The sequence below is a fragment of the Balearica regulorum genome, chromosome 2, assembly GCF_011004875.1.
Source record: "Balearica regulorum gibbericeps isolate bBalReg1 chromosome 2, bBalReg1.pri, whole genome shotgun sequence".
Taxonomy (NCBI): Eukaryota; Metazoa; Chordata; class Aves; order Gruiformes; family Gruidae; genus Balearica; species Balearica regulorum.
In genome coordinates this window covers 104,196,490-104,214,781 of record NC_046185.1, presented here as the reverse complement: position 1 = coordinate 104,214,781, position 18,292 = coordinate 104,196,490, and the positions used below count along the sequence as shown (strand labels likewise).

The 18,292-nt window shown below is 36.2% G+C and overlaps 1 protein-coding gene across 1 annotated transcript in view; it reads right to left on the bottom strand.

Moving 5' to 3' along the window:
* Positions 1 to 322: 322 nt before the first annotated feature.
* Positions 323 to 18,292, bottom strand: part of ATP9B (ATPase phospholipid transporting 9B (putative)) — a 182,855-nt gene continuing 164,885 nt past the window's right edge. Inside the window, 12 exon segments of the mRNA XM_075745250.1 lie at positions 323 to 2,134; positions 2,932 to 2,964; positions 5,391 to 5,594; positions 6,282 to 6,339; positions 10,240 to 10,348; positions 11,577 to 11,641; positions 11,799 to 11,954; positions 12,418 to 12,482; positions 12,810 to 12,954; positions 13,420 to 13,509; positions 16,023 to 16,121; positions 17,816 to 17,986. Of these exon segments, the coding sequence (XP_075601365.1) occupies positions 1,998 to 2,134; positions 2,932 to 2,964; positions 5,391 to 5,594; positions 6,282 to 6,339; positions 10,240 to 10,348; positions 11,577 to 11,641; positions 11,799 to 11,954; positions 12,418 to 12,482; positions 12,810 to 12,954; positions 13,420 to 13,509; positions 16,023 to 16,121; positions 17,816 to 17,986 (1,332 nt within the window). The 3' untranslated portion in view covers positions 323 to 1,997.

The following is an 18,292-nucleotide window of genomic DNA, read 5'->3' as shown; positions in this document are numbered from 1 at the left end:
GAAAATATTGTTTCAGAACAACTGCGTGCTGGTGACTCTTCTTAATTGTTTCAAAGTAATTGCCACTTATTGGAGAAAAATAGAAAATTAAAGCCGATCAGCAACAAAAATATCACAGGACTAAACTAAAAATATAAACCAAGAGTATCTTGCCAAAACCACATAAAATGAAGAAAGGCTTCTGCTAGCATGCAAGAACAGTGACATCTTGTGGGACTTTTACAAAAGTTAGTTTACAGAGGGACAGAGCAAACTAGTCTGCAATGTTGTGTAATTAAAAGAAACCCTACTTCAGTAGTTCATTTAACACATATACCATTAATAACATTTGGTAGAAATTAGGCTTTATTGCTTTTATAATGAGGAATGAAATTATTTTTTTTAAAAAAAAGCAGATAAATCGCTAGTAAGAAAGACTTTCAAAAGAAAAATTAATGGAGTCCAAATAACTGCAGCAGTTTCCTCTGCTCTCCCAGGAAGTAGTTATATTTATCACTTAAATATTACTCATCCAATATAATAATGGCATAAGGGCAAAGTTGCAAGACACTAAACAAGGAATTATGTTGTAAAGGCATACAGTCAAACATTAGAATAACATCCATACTAAGTGTTTTTTAAAAAACCATACACATAAATATTTAATAAATAAAGCATGGATAATTATGCTGTTCCTTTCCACTGATTAATAGACTATGCCAAATTCATTATACATACTTCTTGAGAAAGCAAAGTTGTATTGCAGTGGAAAACTAAAATAATACATCCTGCTTTCCATTACAGTATGCAAGATTTGGACCCTTCAGACTGTATCAGAGTACATGAGTTTCTGGAACAAATCTTCAACTGCTGTAAAGTGTCGTAACTCACCCAAGATACTCAACTCTGACAGTTTACAACAAGCAAAAATGTCTGGTTTGTTGGGGTTTTTTCCCCAACAAGTCTGCACCCAAACTAAGTTATAAAACCACAACATTTACAACCTGGAAGATGACAGATTTTCCTACCATAATGTTCATGTGTTCATCTTATTTTCTTTTACCTGAGTAACCTAAGTAAACAGATTACAAGGCAATTTAAACGTATTAGCTAATACAAGGTTTACTGGACTTCTCATATATAGAAATGTACTTTGACACTATTTGCAGTTTTACAAATACAAAATGGATAAGAATTTTAAAACATATTACTGAGCAGCTATGTCTTTAATATCTGTACAGATCAATAGGTGCAGTGGAATTATGTACAGAATTTATCATCTAATTTTTAAACAGCTTTTGTGCAACCTGGCTTTAATGTGCATTTCAAGAACTGCTGTTAACATCACAGATCTGTAATATTTACTGGTGCCAGAAATGGAGAGTATAGAATAGGACAACAGCTCCTAAAATAATACTGTGCTATGCAGACATCTGTACATAATTCAGGTAGTGCATATTACTCAATGTCTGATGAGGAATAACAGTTAGCTGCTAATACAGACACGGGCATTTACAGGTATTAGGTTTGTTATAGTAAGTATGGACGAATTAACTTTTCCGTATATAAACATTAAAGGAAAGGACTTGAATTAGGAGTTATGTAATAATTAAAGGAAGTTATGTAATAAATAATGAAACTTTCGATTCAACTTGCAGAAGATTAGTACAGAAGGAAAAATTCCTTTACAGTAGCAAAAAATTCTTTACAGTAGCAATGAAACCATTCAGAAGCATTGTCAAATCAAAGGCAATTTGATTTTATTTTATAATCATAGCAACTGAAAGTAAAAAAAAAAAAAAATCAATATGACGAAAGTTTAGTTTATCTCTGATAGTCTTGTTAAGTGTACTTCTATGTTATTGTACCTGTCGGATGTTTCCTCCTCTTTTTGTGCTATTCATGCTCTTTTATTTTTTAATTTCTTTAGTCCCACATAAACCCATAGACACTAAAGCACGGTGAATGTGCAATTTGCAGACTGGTGTGAGCGAAAAACCACAGGAATATAATTACTTTTACGAGGTAAGCTTGGAGTAACTTGGAGGAGAAAATTTGCGCTTCAAGTACTTGAGGATGTAAAGTGGAAGACAGCTTACAACAGTGATTGCTGACACTTTCCACAGGAAGGTCACAGTTGTGATAAAGGCAACATCTGCAGAAACAAAAAGGGAAAATAAGTAATGGGAGCTGATAACATGGAAACTGGTACTTCCACAGTGCAAAGTCAATAAAACTCTCTTAAATTGTTTGCTTATGCTATTGTTCAAGATCATGCAAAATAAAAAAAAAGCACAAACCAACAGAAAGTTAACCTCAACGTTTTGGTTTTGCCAACTATTTTCTTTACATGGGAACTTCAGAGGGATTTTTTACTGTCCTTACACTGTTTTGCAACACAAAATAATTTTTGGGGAAACAGAATCTCAGTTTAAAAGCAAGACTTTCTCATAATAAAGAGTTAAGCCAGCTTATTTTTCTGCTAGTAAGAACAATTTTAACCCAGTATAATACAAGTTGTCAAGCAGAAATTCTGCTACCATTTTGGATCCTTTATTCCATATTCAGATTATTTTTCTCTGAAACAGTCACAACAACTAGACTGATTCTTAAAACCTTAGAGATTAAATTAGAGCCCAAAAATTTAAAGGGAAAACAATGCAGTGATATTGCCACAAGCCACAATGAAAAGCTATTTTTTGTGACAAACATTAACAAGAATGGTGACACCCTACACTTTCTACTGAATTTTTTTTACTATATTTGCAATGGTCAGGTCATACTTAACTATCATGGAAAGATCCCAGAATCCAGGTAACCTGAAAATTGTTTTTTTAAAAATTTGCTTTTCCCCATTATTTACAAATGTAATTAAATAATTTACTACTCTCTAATGAATTTTTAAAGACTTGAAAAAAAAAAAACCTTCAAGAAAAGTTAAACATGACCTACCTAAGAAAGCTCCAAAAGACACTCTGCCTATACCTGTTTCATAAAGAGGGAGAATGAAAATAAAAGGATAGATTTACAGAAAATACAGAAGTTATGTGACAAAAACTCAAACTGGTTAGCTACACAAAAAGGAAATTAAAAAGATGTTAGTAGCATTAAGTGGAATCTTATTGCCTTTCACATGACAATCAGAATATTTAAAACAGTAATGAAGCCAAACCATTTTGAAAATATAGAGAATTTATATTTGATCATGTTTTAAGGTTGTAACTAGGCAGGCAGTTTTCTTACATTTGACTTCAAGGTACAATTTACTGTATAAACAACTTGATCAGAACTATTTTAATGTGAATGAAAATTCACTTCAGAAAATGCAGTAAAGAAATGCTATACTGCTCCAACTTTACTCATTAAAAATACTTTACATATTAGATTTCAGTGTATAAACACGTTATACAGTTTTAGCCTAAGCTTGCTTAGACATACTAAAAGCCTATGTAACATATCATAGAGACATGCCTAATAAGGCCATTGTGTGCAATTAATTCAGAAACCTGAAAACTGATTTACTTCAATGAATCAGAGCTGTAGAGCAGTATCATATATTTTTGTCTTTCTAATTTGAGTACCCTGTCATACTTATGATATCATTTCTTTGGGAGGAGATGATGCTTGTAAGTAACTTCACTGAAAGAAACTTTATTTGCCGATGAAGTCAAGCATGGGATTTTTCCTGATACATGGAAGTTGTTCTATACCTTGAACTGTAAACCATAATTTAGTTTATACTATGTTACATGCACAAAGACTCCTTCGCCTCAGTTATAATGTGACAGATTAAGTAAGAGTAAAGCATTAAGCAGAAGTGAGACTGAAATGCATTTTCTCGGATTAAGTGATTAATAACACACAATAAAATACATTTTTACAAAAGCCCATTAAACTGCAGCCTTTTCAGTACCCTTAATGATGAAAAATACAGAAAAGTCCCCAGGCTGCAAGATGCCATGCAACCTTTACTTACTCAGTTGCTCAGACTTGTTCTTGTCTCCTTATATGAGGAGAGTAAAGCATTGCCCTTTACAAAAAGGTTTGCAAGAAACAAAGTCCCTGCAGTTTTTACACATACGTGAACACCACCTAAAGGTGTTTCTCACTGAACAACACCCACAAAGGATGGAAGGAGTGGCTGTCACCAATACCAAAGACTTACAAAGGTAAAGCAGCAAGTTCCACTTTATGAAGGTCCTGGACTAAAGAGCCAGTACCTGCATCTGTTCCTGCTTGTTCCTTTCATTTGTAATCTGTCTGTGGAGAGTCAGGAATCAACCCAATAATCTCTATTAAAGAGTCTGTGTCAGAGAAGGAAAAGCACCCTGGCAAACCTGAAATAATGTACAAGTACCAAGCCCAGCAGGGTTGTTTCTTCATTAAAATTTGACTCCTGAGAAATCTGGGAAGTAAGAGAACACCTGGGACAAGCATTCACTGAATAAAAAAATAATTAGATAATGTAAATGCACTATCCTAGTGTTGAATACTTGGGACATGAAAGAGTGAAAGCAGAACTATAAGACTCCTAGAAACTACCATATAACATTTAATTCTGCTATGAGAGGTGACAATTGAAGAAGGACAACTCATCAGCTCCTGGAAAACAGAGAGAAGGAGCTGTATTCTACCCCTTGTGACATATTGTCAAAATTGTTATATATATTTCTCTAAAAGTTACATTTGTAAAATCACACTAAGATTGAAATAATTGTTTTTACTGAAGGATAATTTGATATGAAAAGAAATATGTATTATTTTGAAGCTCACATCCTTGACTGCTAAGATTTGCAGTTAAAATGTGTTCTTTCCTTTTGTGAACTATGAACAATCAGAACCTTAAGACATGGTATGACAAACTGCAATTTAAAGGAAAGCAAGCTTAATATAAGCTTAATATAATTATGAAACAATGATTCTTATATAAAGAATCTATCCTAACAGCTTTCTGCCTCACCCTCTAGCAATACTTCAGCTCTTTTAAGCTCGTGAGTTAGATATAATTAGGTCCACTTGGTCTGGCATACAAAATAATTCATAACTCAGTGAAAGGTCCTGATTTTTTAAAATCATATCCATTTCAACAGTGAAATCCCAAAGCCAATTTAAGGTATGCAGTTTGGACTGTCAAGATCAGATCAAGGATAGGAAAAGTATGCGTGATTTGAGTAAAGTTTATCATCTAGATAAATCATAACAACAGGAATAAAGATTGCCAAACTCCAAGAGGATAAGAGAATATTTTAATCCAACATTAATTAATCCTCATTTCAACTCAGTCATATTTCTTATGGAGAAAGTTGTATTTCACAAAGCATATTATCACCTATTTTTAATTTAAAAAATGAGAAAAAAAATTCAAAATATAAAGCACAGTTCTTTGCTAAAATATGTTTACTATTACTCACCAAAGTATTCATTTAGAAATGCAAGAGAGGCCACATAGCAGCCAAGACTGAGAAATTCAGCCACCACCATTAACCAGTGCCATGTTCGTATGGTCAGTGCAACCATCAAGAGCTCAGTCAAGATTAGGGCAGTGAAGGAAATGGCAACGACATGTACAAATTCAGATTCAAAAAGCAGCAGGGCTCCATACATCAGAATACCACCTAGAAAAGGCACACAAAGTTAACAATACACTAAGCAATGATATTTCAGTGTACCACTTTTTATAACTGCACACTGAACATTTGATTGCTTGTTATGAAAACTTGCCCAGCAATATTTTTTATAAGGTAACAACATTGATCTATCTAAAAGAACAGTGATATTTACTGTACTTTGTGCATGTGAAATAAAACCAAAGTAAAAATGTAAAGAAATAGAACTATTAGAAAATTAAACACCTTTCAGTGCAATATATTTGATGAACTGTTAATTAACCTCATTTTGTCAAGTGCTACAAATAAATGAGATATTGTTGAAAGTGTAATTACTTTTCACTGATTACATAATTCAGGTTTCTTCAACAGTACTTCTGTCATTCCATGAAAGAAAACTACTGTGTATATATATGCAATGTGATAAGCACTCATTAAAATTTTTCTGGATTAGCATTTAATTAAGAACACATCCTTTTTTTAGGCAACATGCATCAATAAAAATACCAATCCATGCCGTGATTTGAATAGGTCTGGCATACTACAGGAGTATCGATTTACGAGATAAACAGAAAGCAATATATATAACTGCTGATGTAATGTTATGCTTTGGGAATTCAACCTGCAGCTGAAAAACAATATTGCTAGTAGTAGACAAAAAATTCTCAGTTCAGTAAAATTAGGACTCTCTCCTACCTTGGTAAATACTGATTAAAACCCAGATGAGGAAGGTCTTAAATGACAAAGATCTTCCCTAAGGGAAACAAGTGAGAGGACAGTTAAATACAACTTTAAAAAAAAAAAATCAACTCAGTTCATGTATTTTTAATAGTTAATCATTAGAGAGATATTTTACCAGAAAATAAGGAGTCTTTGAAGTGATATAGGCTAAAAACTTTCTACTTGCTTTTATGATTCTTCATTGCAAACTTGTATAGAAATCACACAAAGTCTAAATTTGGGGGTAGGACAGTTAAGGCCTTAAACAGCAAAGATAGTCTACCTTGCAATGCTCTGACTAGTTTTCAGTTTATTTTTTGTTTAAAATGTTTTTATGTCCGTTTTGTAAAATGTAGTCTTCAAGAAAAATAGCATTGTGTACCTACTGACCTAAACCTCAAGCAAAACCGTAGTTATTAGTCATTTATAAATGTTGGATAAACTGTCTACTTGCATTCATAGAATCAACACAGGACTACTATGAGTTTTCAGCAAATAATTATTAACAAATACATTTTAAATCTTCTTGTGATTGTGAATGTTACAGATTGGAACATATGCATGAATCAAAGAATAAATGCGGTACATGTGCCTATGACATCCATTCTGTGAGGGTACAAATGAAATATGTTAGAATTGCAGAGCTGAAATGATATGCATTTAAAAGGATAAAATCACAGAGCAGCCATTTTGGCACAAAAGAAGTGATCACTGTAACACGGAAGAATCAGCACTTTACAAACAAATATGTTTCCTTCATTGCTGTAGAAAGTGATGAATTAACTCTATTACTTCAGTAAAGGCTAAACCATTTCCTTGAATAGATAGAGTTCATGGCAAGGTGCTAAAGACATTTTCATAATTCTGTATATAGTCTAGCATGTTGGTGACAGACTAAACATATGGGAAAAAATTCTCATACAAGCACAAAGAAACATTAGGTTTTTTTCTCCTATGAGTGCCCACTCATTTTTCTTCGAGTACTGGACACTGCTTCCACCTTTAACTATAGCTCCCAATGAGCAAGATTTGTGAAATAACAATGAACTTGAGTTTTGGGTCACCTTTATGGAACTAGAAGGGGTAAGTCACTCCTGAGTCTCCAGGGAATGCTGCACAACAGGCTGTAAATAATTTTCAGATGAAAGCAGGGAGCCCTCTTGTACTTCCTTTCAAATTTTCATCAGCTTTTCTAGCTGTAACTCCATAGGAGCCACAGTAACAGTAGTACTGAATCAGCGTGTCCTCCAGGGTATGTGGCCACACCTGTCCCTCTGAACCCTGCTAATTTTCTCTTCTTCTTGCACTGGAACAAGAGTCTGTTAATGACTTGTGCCAATGTATCTTATTCTTTGAAAAATCTAAAAAGCATTTTCATCACTAGTATATCCCAGAAAAGAAATCAATTCCTAGTAATACAATTATAGTCCACATCAACGTGCGTCTGAATAACACTAGCTGAATGGCATTGGTACAGATTTGCATTTAGAGGCCATAATTTGAAAAATGATGTACAGAATAGGCTTCATAATATCATGACTAAGGTAGCATGATCATAAATTGTTGTAATAAACACTCACAATAATTAACCTTGTAAATAGTGAAGTCAAAGGTAGCATGTAAATAACTTTTTGTACTACTCATCCATAATCACTCACTGATCATCATCTGCCCCACACAGTGCGCTGAACTGTACTCTCCAGTTTCTCCACATTCTTTTTTTTTTCTTCTGAAGACAATTATTTGGGTTCTACTTATTTAATATTCATAGAGATGCAATGTAAGCTAGGAAAGCCAGTGATTCAGCATCTCTAAGAACAGCCATTTAAACCTAAAGAAAAAACTTAGCCTGTATTAATCTACCCATCATGGCCAGTTTCCAAGTACAGGTTAACTTCTATCTTTGGAAATAAGTTGCTTCCAAGTTCCATCAACAGGTTTCCACAGGCAAGTTTACAACTGCCTTTAGCAGGTGTGAGGCCATGCTTTTTTGAGATTAATCATAGGCTGAAACCTCACAAAGACACTTTAAAGAGTCCAAAGTGGAGAAAGAGAGAATCAAGATCTCCAAGACATGAGAAAATTTTTTTTCCAGACTAAGTTAGTACAATTAAAAAGACAAAGGCTCTGAAAAGTTTGGACCTGCTTCAACTACAGTCTGCTTTTGAACTTTTAGACACATCTTCAAAGAATCTACTATCCCTAAAAAGACTATCTGCTTCTGCCTTAGATCGTAACTTTTCTAGCTGACAGTTTAAGATGAAGCAGAAGTACTTTTCAAAAAACTTATGAAAGCAAAACCTTGAGATTTGTTTCACTTCTGTGGGTAAATAAATTATACTCTTTCATTGTTGCAAACACACAGAAAGCAGTGTCTACAGATGACTCACTTAAAATATATCAGTTATCAATATCTGTTATTTAAAGGAAATCAGCTTTTGGAGAGATCAGTAGTAATTTCTGGAAGTTGGGGGGGGGAATCTATAAATTAATCTACCAGTTAAAAAGGAAAAAGGAGCTGTGAAAAAGTAAGCATAAATAACGCCAGATCAGAGATCCTGAGGCCAGACTGAAAGCAACTTTTACATCAACATACCTTCATGTTTTAATTATTTCAGTCCAACCATTGGTGACTTAACAAATGTATTAATAAAACTGAGTGGAACATTTGGTACCATGTATTATTTTCATAGTTGTGTTCGGTTTGCATGGCAAGGTTTTGGTAGCCGGGGGAGGGGGGGGGGGGGGGGCGGGGGGCTACAGGGGTGGCTTCTGTGAGAAGCTGCTAGAAGCTTCCCCTGTGTCTGATAGAGCCAATGCCAGCCGGCTCCAAGACGGACCCACCACTGGCCAAGGCCAAGCCAATCAGCGCCTCTGTGATAACATATTTAAGAAGGAAAACAAAACAGTTGGGGGGGCTTTTGCAACTGGAGAGAGGAGTGAGAAGATGTAAGAACATCTGCAGACACCAAGGTCAGTGCAGAAGGAGGGGCAGGAGGTGCTCCAGGTGCCAGAGCAGAGATCCCCCTGCAGCCCATGGTGAAGACCATGGTGAAGCAGGCTGTCCCCCTGCAGCCCATCGAGGAAGGATGAGGGGGTGTAGAGATTCCACCTGCAGCCCATGGAGGACCCCATGCTGGAGCAGATGGAGGCACCTGAAGGAGGCTGTGACCCCGTGGGAAGCCCAGGCTGGAGCAAGCTCCTGGCAGGACCTGTGGACCCATGGAGAGAGGAGCCCACGCCAGAGCAGGTTTGCTGGCAGGACTTGTGACCCCGTGGGGGGACCCATGCTGGAGCAGTTTGCTCCTGAAGGTCTGCACCCCGTGGAGGAGACTCACGTTGGAGCAGTTCATGAAGGACTGTCTCCCGTGAGAGGGACTCCATGCTGGAGCAGGGGAATGATGAGAGGAGTCCTCCCCCTGAGGATGAAGAAGCAGCAGAAACAACGTGTGATGAACTGACCGTAACCCCCATTCCCCGTCCCCCTGTGCCACTGAGGGGGGCGGAGGTTGAAGCCGGGAGTGGAGTTGAGCCCGGAAAGATGGGAGGGGTGGGGGGAGGTGTTTTTAAGATTTGATTTTATTTCTCATTCCTCTACTCTGTTTTGCCTAGTAATAAATTAGATTAATTCCCTCTCTAAGTTCAGTCTGTTTTGCTCGTGACGACAATTAGTGAATGATCTCTCCCTGTCCTTATATTGACTCATAAGCTTTTCGTTGTACTTTTTCTTCCCTGTCTAGAGAATGAGGGGAGTGATAGAGCAGCTCTGGTGGGCAGCTGGCCCCCAGCCAGGGTCAACCCACCACAATAGTACAAAAGTTGTGCACTTGTCTTGCATGCAATACCTTAAGAAAATGATTGTAAGAACTCCCAGTTTTGCACACACTGGAGATTTCAGTATTTGTTCATATCCAAGCACTGAGGACATTCATACCTTTGTGAGATCCTTATAAAGTTCTGGATATAGCAATGCCATTTCTGGCTTCACATCCTGGTCCAATACTAGAGAGAAGACTGGAAACATAGTATATATGGTTGCATACCTAGGTGAAAGGAAAGCACATAAATTGACACTTTCATATGATATGATTTTAAACTGACCTATTGAGTTCAAGTATTCTTTTTATGTAAGTGGAATTAAACTGGCTCTTCTATCCAGTACTGAGGCAGCTTACCAATACAGCTTTACATACGCAACTTGCTCTTGTGCTTCTGAGAGCTGCCAGTCATGAGAAGTTACACAGCTTTTATATGTTCAAAAACAGTAAATACATTTCTTTCTTCTATACATACCACCCAAACTTATTGCCTGTTACCATACTCCTTGTGCACTTGCACTTTGGACAACCAGTTCGAAGACCTGACATTTAAATTCATCCACAGATGATGGTATGAAAACTGAAGAAAAACCAAGCACTATATTCTGGACATCATGGTATGGGTAGGTGGATGAACAAAAGTCGTAACAGCTCTGTAAGTGGCTCTGGATTTTAGTATGCACACACCAGATGTATACTTTAGTATGTACTTTCCTAGAACTTAGCACAAGTACTTCCAAACATTTTGGAGAGGTCTACTGCTTGCCTCTGCAGAGTCTGGTGTAAATCATAGTCAAATCAAATCAAATCTGTTTAAGTTACAATTGATTTAAGCTGCTGTTTACATATAAAAAGAAGTATAAAAAGAAGGTCTTACGAGAGAAGGGGCAGAGAGTAGAGAGAAACACAAATATATGTGTATCCCTCAGCTGTATGACTTGGGGAACCGTATTACTAAAGCAGCTTCTGCAACAAGAACAGGGTGCTCACAGTCCTGCATACATTCACCTGAACGGAAATCTATGTAGTAGACTTAGGTAGTGCACTCAGAGGAAATTTCATAAAAGTCAGTAGCTTCAGCTCCATTTTTCACAGAAAAATCTGTGATTCTCACTGAGGCTTGTATGGCAATCTGTGTAACCACTGAAACTGGTCTTAGAGATTTCCTCTATTGTGTTCACCCTGTATGTGAAAAAGGTTACATGGCATCTTCTTCTAAGGCTATGCAGATCCCTCTCTTCAGAGAAGTGATCATGAGGCTCTAACCCTCATATAGTGCATATTCACTTTTCTTTGTAGTTTGACTTTTCTTTGTAGACTCACTGCAGGTTTTGGTAGCGTATCAATCACAAAACATACGAAAAACATGGCAGACACCAACTACGTGATGTTATTTAACAAGTTAGTTTGCTATATTTATTACCAGATATCGTAACTGCTGGTTTTGACTTACCCTACCATTAGGAATCCTTGGTACAAGGGAACAGATGCAAAATAGAAGACTGATGAAAATACAGCCTACAAAAAGCAGACAATTATATATTTAATATAATTCCGCATACAAAACATTACAATAAAGAAAAAATAACAACACTAGTTGATTAAGATTTTGTGATATTGCAAAGATAGACATGGTGCTTTTAACTATTCAGGGAAAAAAGAAAGTTTTAAATACCTGCATAGTTGAAATAATAAGGCCTCGGTGCATGACAAATTGACCAAGTGCTGCTGATCTTTTGTAACTGTTTCGACCATGTACCATCAGCAGCCTACCTATGTGTTTAAACTGTGTGATAGAAAAGTCAGCTGCTAGGGAAGCTTGTTTTCCCTCCTAGAACAAAACAAAAATATTCCAAATATTAAAAACTCAGAATAAAAGATGTGTTTGAAATTTCAAAATTCTAAGTGATAATTAATTTTAAAAGTCAAGTTTGCTCCTGCTTCAGAAATCAACCCTGCAACGAGACACAAAGGACAATTTTTTTGTGCATATTCTAAGATGCAGTGGCTGTAACAAGTAAGTTTAGTCACCTAGCCTGCTTTTTCCAGGTAAATGCTACACAGAAATAACTATAGTGTTTTCTGCTTTTCTTGCTTTTTTGTATTTAAAAAGATAAAGCAGAGCACATAGAAGCAAAGAAAATACTAGTTCAAAGACTTAAGCATTTTTATCATCTCACAGCATACTTTAATTAGAAATGATCAATTCACTACTGTTTAAGAATAAAGCTTCTAATCCCATGTTACTATACTACTATGTGGCACATATTTGACAATGAAACTTTTAACATTACCTTGCCTTCAATTCCAATTCCACAGTCTGCTGCTTGGATCATGCTGACATCATTTCCTCCGTCACCTGGAAAATGTCACTGCAATATTCAGCTCTTCAGAGGTTTTAGTTTTACTCTCCTGGCCTTACAGTATTTTAGAAACCTCTTATATACCTTTTAATTTGTACAATTAATCTATGGATTATTATTCAGCAATCAAGACTTCTTCCTGTGGAATAAAGATGACAACCACACCTTTCTCATGGAATGGCATTTTCTGCTACAGCTGCGTAATACCTGGCTGTTGAAAGAAGTCTCTGGTTTTGTTTCAGCTACTTCTCAATGGTGCCATCTACTGCTTAAGTTTATTACAGATTTTAGCTACTGCAAATGAAGGTCATGCCAACAGTTACCTATTGCACATGTGCGTTTTCCAGTGTGGTGCTGTAACAGTTTCACAATATGAGCTTTTTGGGTGGGAGAACATCGGCAGCACACTACGGCAGGACACTGACAAGCCAACTCTACAAATTCATGCTCATAATACTTCAGACAAACCTAAGGAAAAAAATATACTCACATTTACTTACGATTAAATACTCTACAAGTAGTTCAAAACAAAAACACAGTATAAAAGATTCTTTTATTCTTTTGCTTGCACAACATCCATCTGTGAGGAAAAAGCCACATTCTCCTGACTGTAGATTTATTATTTTAAACTGATATTCTCTTTCGTTTAGAGAACCAACACGCTTTGGGGTTAAGAGAAGAGACAATACTAAAGCATATTGCATATAAATTCCATTCTGTTACCATACAGGAGACCAGAGAACCAAAACCATTTGTCCATCTAGAACATGTATCCTCTAATTAGCACTCAGTGAAAAACAGAAGTATCTTTAACAACAACTTAAAGTATGGGCAACAATTGGAAAACAGTTTAAGAGCATGAAGACACTGATACTGTACTTTTTGAATATAAGCATACAGATAAATGTAATTTGACAGAAACCAAGTTCGTACCTCAAGTGAGTCCCCAGATATCACCAAGGCACAGTCATGCTTCCTCCTAAAGGCATTTAGTTCTAAGTGAGCCTCTCCTCGAGTGGTAACCTTTAATAAAAAAAACCCCACTCACTTAAAAGATTTTGTTATATTCTTAAAAACAACCTGCCTAAATAAATCAGATTTTTGAGAACTCAAAAAGCCTTGGTTCTTCAGCAAGTGTTTTATCCCACTGCAAGCCCAATATCCATGGAATGTGACTACAAGCTTCAAATCTTATGGAGTGAAAAAGTAATCGTCAAACAAGGAAAATGTATGTAGTGGGCTTAACTGGTTCCTCACCGGAGTAGACCAGGACTAAAAAATTAATGGATTAATGACATTACAATATCTTAAATTCAAGCTGACCTGAGTCTTTCCATGTTGGCAGGGCTAGAGAAAAAATAGACAAAAACCCAAACAAACCCCAAAATTTTTATTTATTAACCAGAAAAATATGTTCTTAGAATAATGCAACATGTTTATATTAATAGTTCCTTCAGTTTGGGTAAGTAGAGACAGATTTTAAAGGGCACATAAAAATGCTCACTAGTACTAATCCTTTCAGATCTTGCAGGAGTATGCAAGCAGGATCAAGTAGCATAATACAAAAGAACTACATGATAGATTTTTTTATTTATGTAATTATTGTTTCAGAAAGGCCAGTTGTGCAATGCAAAAAATGGTCAAAGGTTACCAAATGGATTTGGGAAGGTTTTGAGCTACAACACAGAACATGGAAAAAATCAAATTATAACCAGATTTTGAGGAGACTGACAGTTTTGGTTTGGGTTTTTTTTTTTCCCAATAAAAGATCAAGGTATTTTAGAGCTATCACACAAGACAAGCACAGAATAAAACACAAACTCTGATTACACTTCTAACTTTGGCTCTGTCAGCACTGTAAATAACTTTTAAAATATGAGTCTTAATTATACTGAACATGAAGTTTTGTCTTTGGCCCACTACTACCCAGAATCAGATGCATTCCAAAGACCCTTCTCTCTCCAAGTGGACTCTACTACACATAAAATCTGAGTTACAATAAAAAGCACCTGCAAACAGAAAAACCCATACATGTGCTCCAACTAAGAATTTTTTTTCTCGTTTCTCACAATTAAACATGTAAAGAGAAAGCTCCTTGTCTGCCAACTCTTAGGCACCCTGGATTGCACTGAACCCTTATAATCTTTCTGCATTACAGAGATTAAGAGAAGTCAGCACTTGGCGCACCCTCATAAGCAGTAATTGTCCTCTCTGTTCTACCTTTCACCTAACAGAGGTATTTTTTTAAAAATTTGTAAATACCTCTAGAACAATGTATCAGTTAATTTCATTACAAAATGAAGAAGTTGAGACTTCTAAGAATAAAAAGGAAGAGCATTGAAAAACAAAATGCATTTTTTTGGGAAGCCAAAGTAGTAAATAATGTTTTGTTTACTAATTTATAACTAAAATAGAAGTGTTAGAGTGCTTGGTATTTTCTTACATTAATCCAGTAGTTATTTCTTTGTAACAAATACAGCCACAGAAATAATTCTGTATAAATCCATTTTCTAACTAACTCAAAACTTTGCACAGTCTAAGTTAACACAGTTTTATGCTGATCTCTTACTACCAGTCAAGGTAATGAAAATAAAAATCTAACTCAACTAAATAGATTTTGTTCAGGAAGACTTAATTTGTGGTGTTACAACATGGAAAGGTCAACAAAAATTGATCTGAAGTTTTATCAGAAGCATTAATAATTTAGTTGCAAATAGTAGTCTGCAGGGCCTAATTTGCCATTCCGATGCTTCAGAAGAAACTACATTTACATGTAAATTATATTCATATAATTATTTCTGTAGGTGCAAGTGGTTCATTTAGAACAAACAGAGACATGCTATGTCTGATCACACAGCATCAATCAACGTCTGGAAAATCTGTTTTTGTTTGGCTTCAGTAGAGTTGATGCTATGCAAATATAACCAAAATGTATAGAAAAAGATATTCAGTTTACCTTTCTGATAATCTCAGTCTGTTAATAAAATACAAATATATCTCATGATATTAAAAAAAAATCAAATTTTCTCATACTGATTTGAACTACGTCTATGCAGAGGGTGTTGGAATCACAGTTTAATTCAGGATTAATTCTGCTTGAGTCTGAAGAGTTCAAGTAATGAAAATGCTAGAGCAAGCAAGCACCACACTCAGATAGCCTAAATTCCTGGACATTCTTTCTGTTTGGATCAGCACCTCACACAGATCCCTCTCCACCATGATTCAGAGGTGCCCTATTATGTCTATTGTATCAGTGAAGAGTGTAAAACACATGTTGAACCTAGGTCACCTGAACATGGCTACAAACATTTCTGTACCATATAAACAAATCTAGAAACAAGTACCCTTAAACAGAAGCAATGCTTTTTAATTCTACATCCTTGAATAACAACCTAAGTACTACTCTCTTGACCATTATGACACTCTGTACAATAACTCATCAATTTTCAATAAGCAGCCAACTACTAATCAAATAAAGCAACATTGTTATTAGCTGTCCTTTGATGAACCAACAAAAAAGTTGGAACTATACTTACAGGTCTGAAAACGTGAATATCTTGAGTTCTAGACACTAAGTGAGAACTTTTTGCGATGCAGGTTGCTGTCTCCAGTTTATCTCCTGTTAACATCCATATCTGCAAAATAACATAGAAGTTTACTCCATTGGACATTAATGTGTCTGTTCTCCAAATCTAAGTGACATCTCTCTCCAACCTTTTTCTAGTACCTTTTGGGATTACATGACCAGAAAAAATATACTGATACGTGCATTTCTAACTAAAATTCATGAGCAGTTTTTACTGCAACAACACACAAAACAGAGAAGAACTGTCTTTACTTCAGGCAGCTTCATTCCCCTTCCCTTCTCACAAGGGCCAACATCTCAGTTTACATGAAGACAAGGTGAAACTCTGGGGAAACCCACTGGCATAGCTGAACAGCTGGGAAAGCATAAAAGCCTTTCCCTATGGCTCTGATACTACCTTGATCGAAAGAGTGAGGATGCAGACAACTACAAGAGAGAGAACATTTGTCAGCAAAATGATGTGACACAACAGTCCGTGACCCTAGGGAGAATCTATCAGAGAGCAGCAGCCAAGCAATGAGACAGCATATCCTGGAGAAAGAGCTACAGTCCCAATGCTCCAAAGAGATGCTGCCCACCAATCACGCAGAACTGGGATGAAGGCATTAAAGTTTAAGGAATAAGGTTGAGGATCCATCTGTTCTTAGAGTGACACAGCTCTCTCTTGCCTCAATCATCTGTGTCAGGAAATTATTGTCATTACATTCCAAAATTCTCATGGTTTGCTTGTGCCCTCTTGGTGTTGCCATTCCAGGAGATATCAGAGGGGTTAAAGTCCAGTACAAGGACCAGCATGTCCAAATGTGAGGCTTTTTCCAGTTGTCTGAAGAAGGCCTCTTCTTCTATTTCTTGATCAGGCAGTCTGTAGCAGATACTTACCATAATTTTGTCCACATTGGTCTGCCCACTAATTCTCACCCATAAATTCTCAACTGGCTCATCATTTGTCCCAAGGCAGAGCTCCACGCATTCCCGCTCCTCTCACATAAAGGGAGATTTCCCATGCTTGTTGGAAATCAAAATAACTTACCCTCCTTCTCAGGCTAAAACCAACATTGTATCTGATTCAATTTAACCAATGCAAAGTCAACCCAACTTTTCAGTTCGGAGTTTGACACTCTGCTTCAAGCAAAATGCGTATAATCTTGCCCACTCCCCTCAGATACTGCTCATATCTTTACTTCAAACACTCTCTCAAAAAAAAAAAATGTATTACTTCTAAACATGCAATTGATTGCTGTCTAGCATAGCCTGCCTATGAACAAAACACAGCACAAACTCTTGTGCAAAGCTTTTGACACCGTCTCTTTAACATGACATGAACAAACTCCAACGGCAGTTCTGAATTCTAGTTCAAACAATTCACCTTTTGATCTTTGCTGAGACTTCTCATGATTGCCAAGCCTGAAAACACTGTTATCATATGAATCTTGTGCCAAACTCATTCAGTGTCAGCTAGGACAGTTTACTGTAGACAGGCAGGGGATAAGTGACTGGGAGTCACATACATTTATCCAGTGGTAGTTTTCCTACAGAAGTAAGGTTAAGATCAATGAAACTTGTGGTGGACAAGGGAACTTTACAATGTCCTGTTTGTTTCTGCTGGCTCATGCCCAGAATGTGCTAAGGACTTGGCATATTTCTTACTTTGAATGAACCTGAATATAGACAAATATAATTCATGTTTTATTAAAAAAAGATAATAAATTATATCCTGTTATGTCACCAGTACATGTTTATTACCTTTATTCCAGCATTTCTTAGCATCTCTAGAGTTGGTCTAACATCTGCCTGCAGCTGATCTTCTACTCCAGTGAGACACAGCAATTCCATTTCTCGCTCCAAACTCTCTACAACAGCAGCAACCTTCAGGTTTCTATCATGTATACTTAACTTTGCTTGATTGTATCGATTCTGTTTGTACAAACACAAAACCACTTAGAGTTTGCTATGATTCATAAACTGCACATTCAGTCTTATAATATGGATTCATAAGGCTAAATGTTTGTCTTCAAATATCTTTAATGAATAACCAGATCAAAAGAGCGAATTTTACTTTACACCCAATGTTATACATGTGTTTTCTGACAAATCACGTCAAGACAATGCCTTCTTAAGAACTATTAAGAATTAGGCATCACAGCATCTAAGCAGGAACTGCCCTTATCTTTGAGAACAAGTAGATTTTTTTAGGTCACGCTGAAGCTACAGAATTAACAT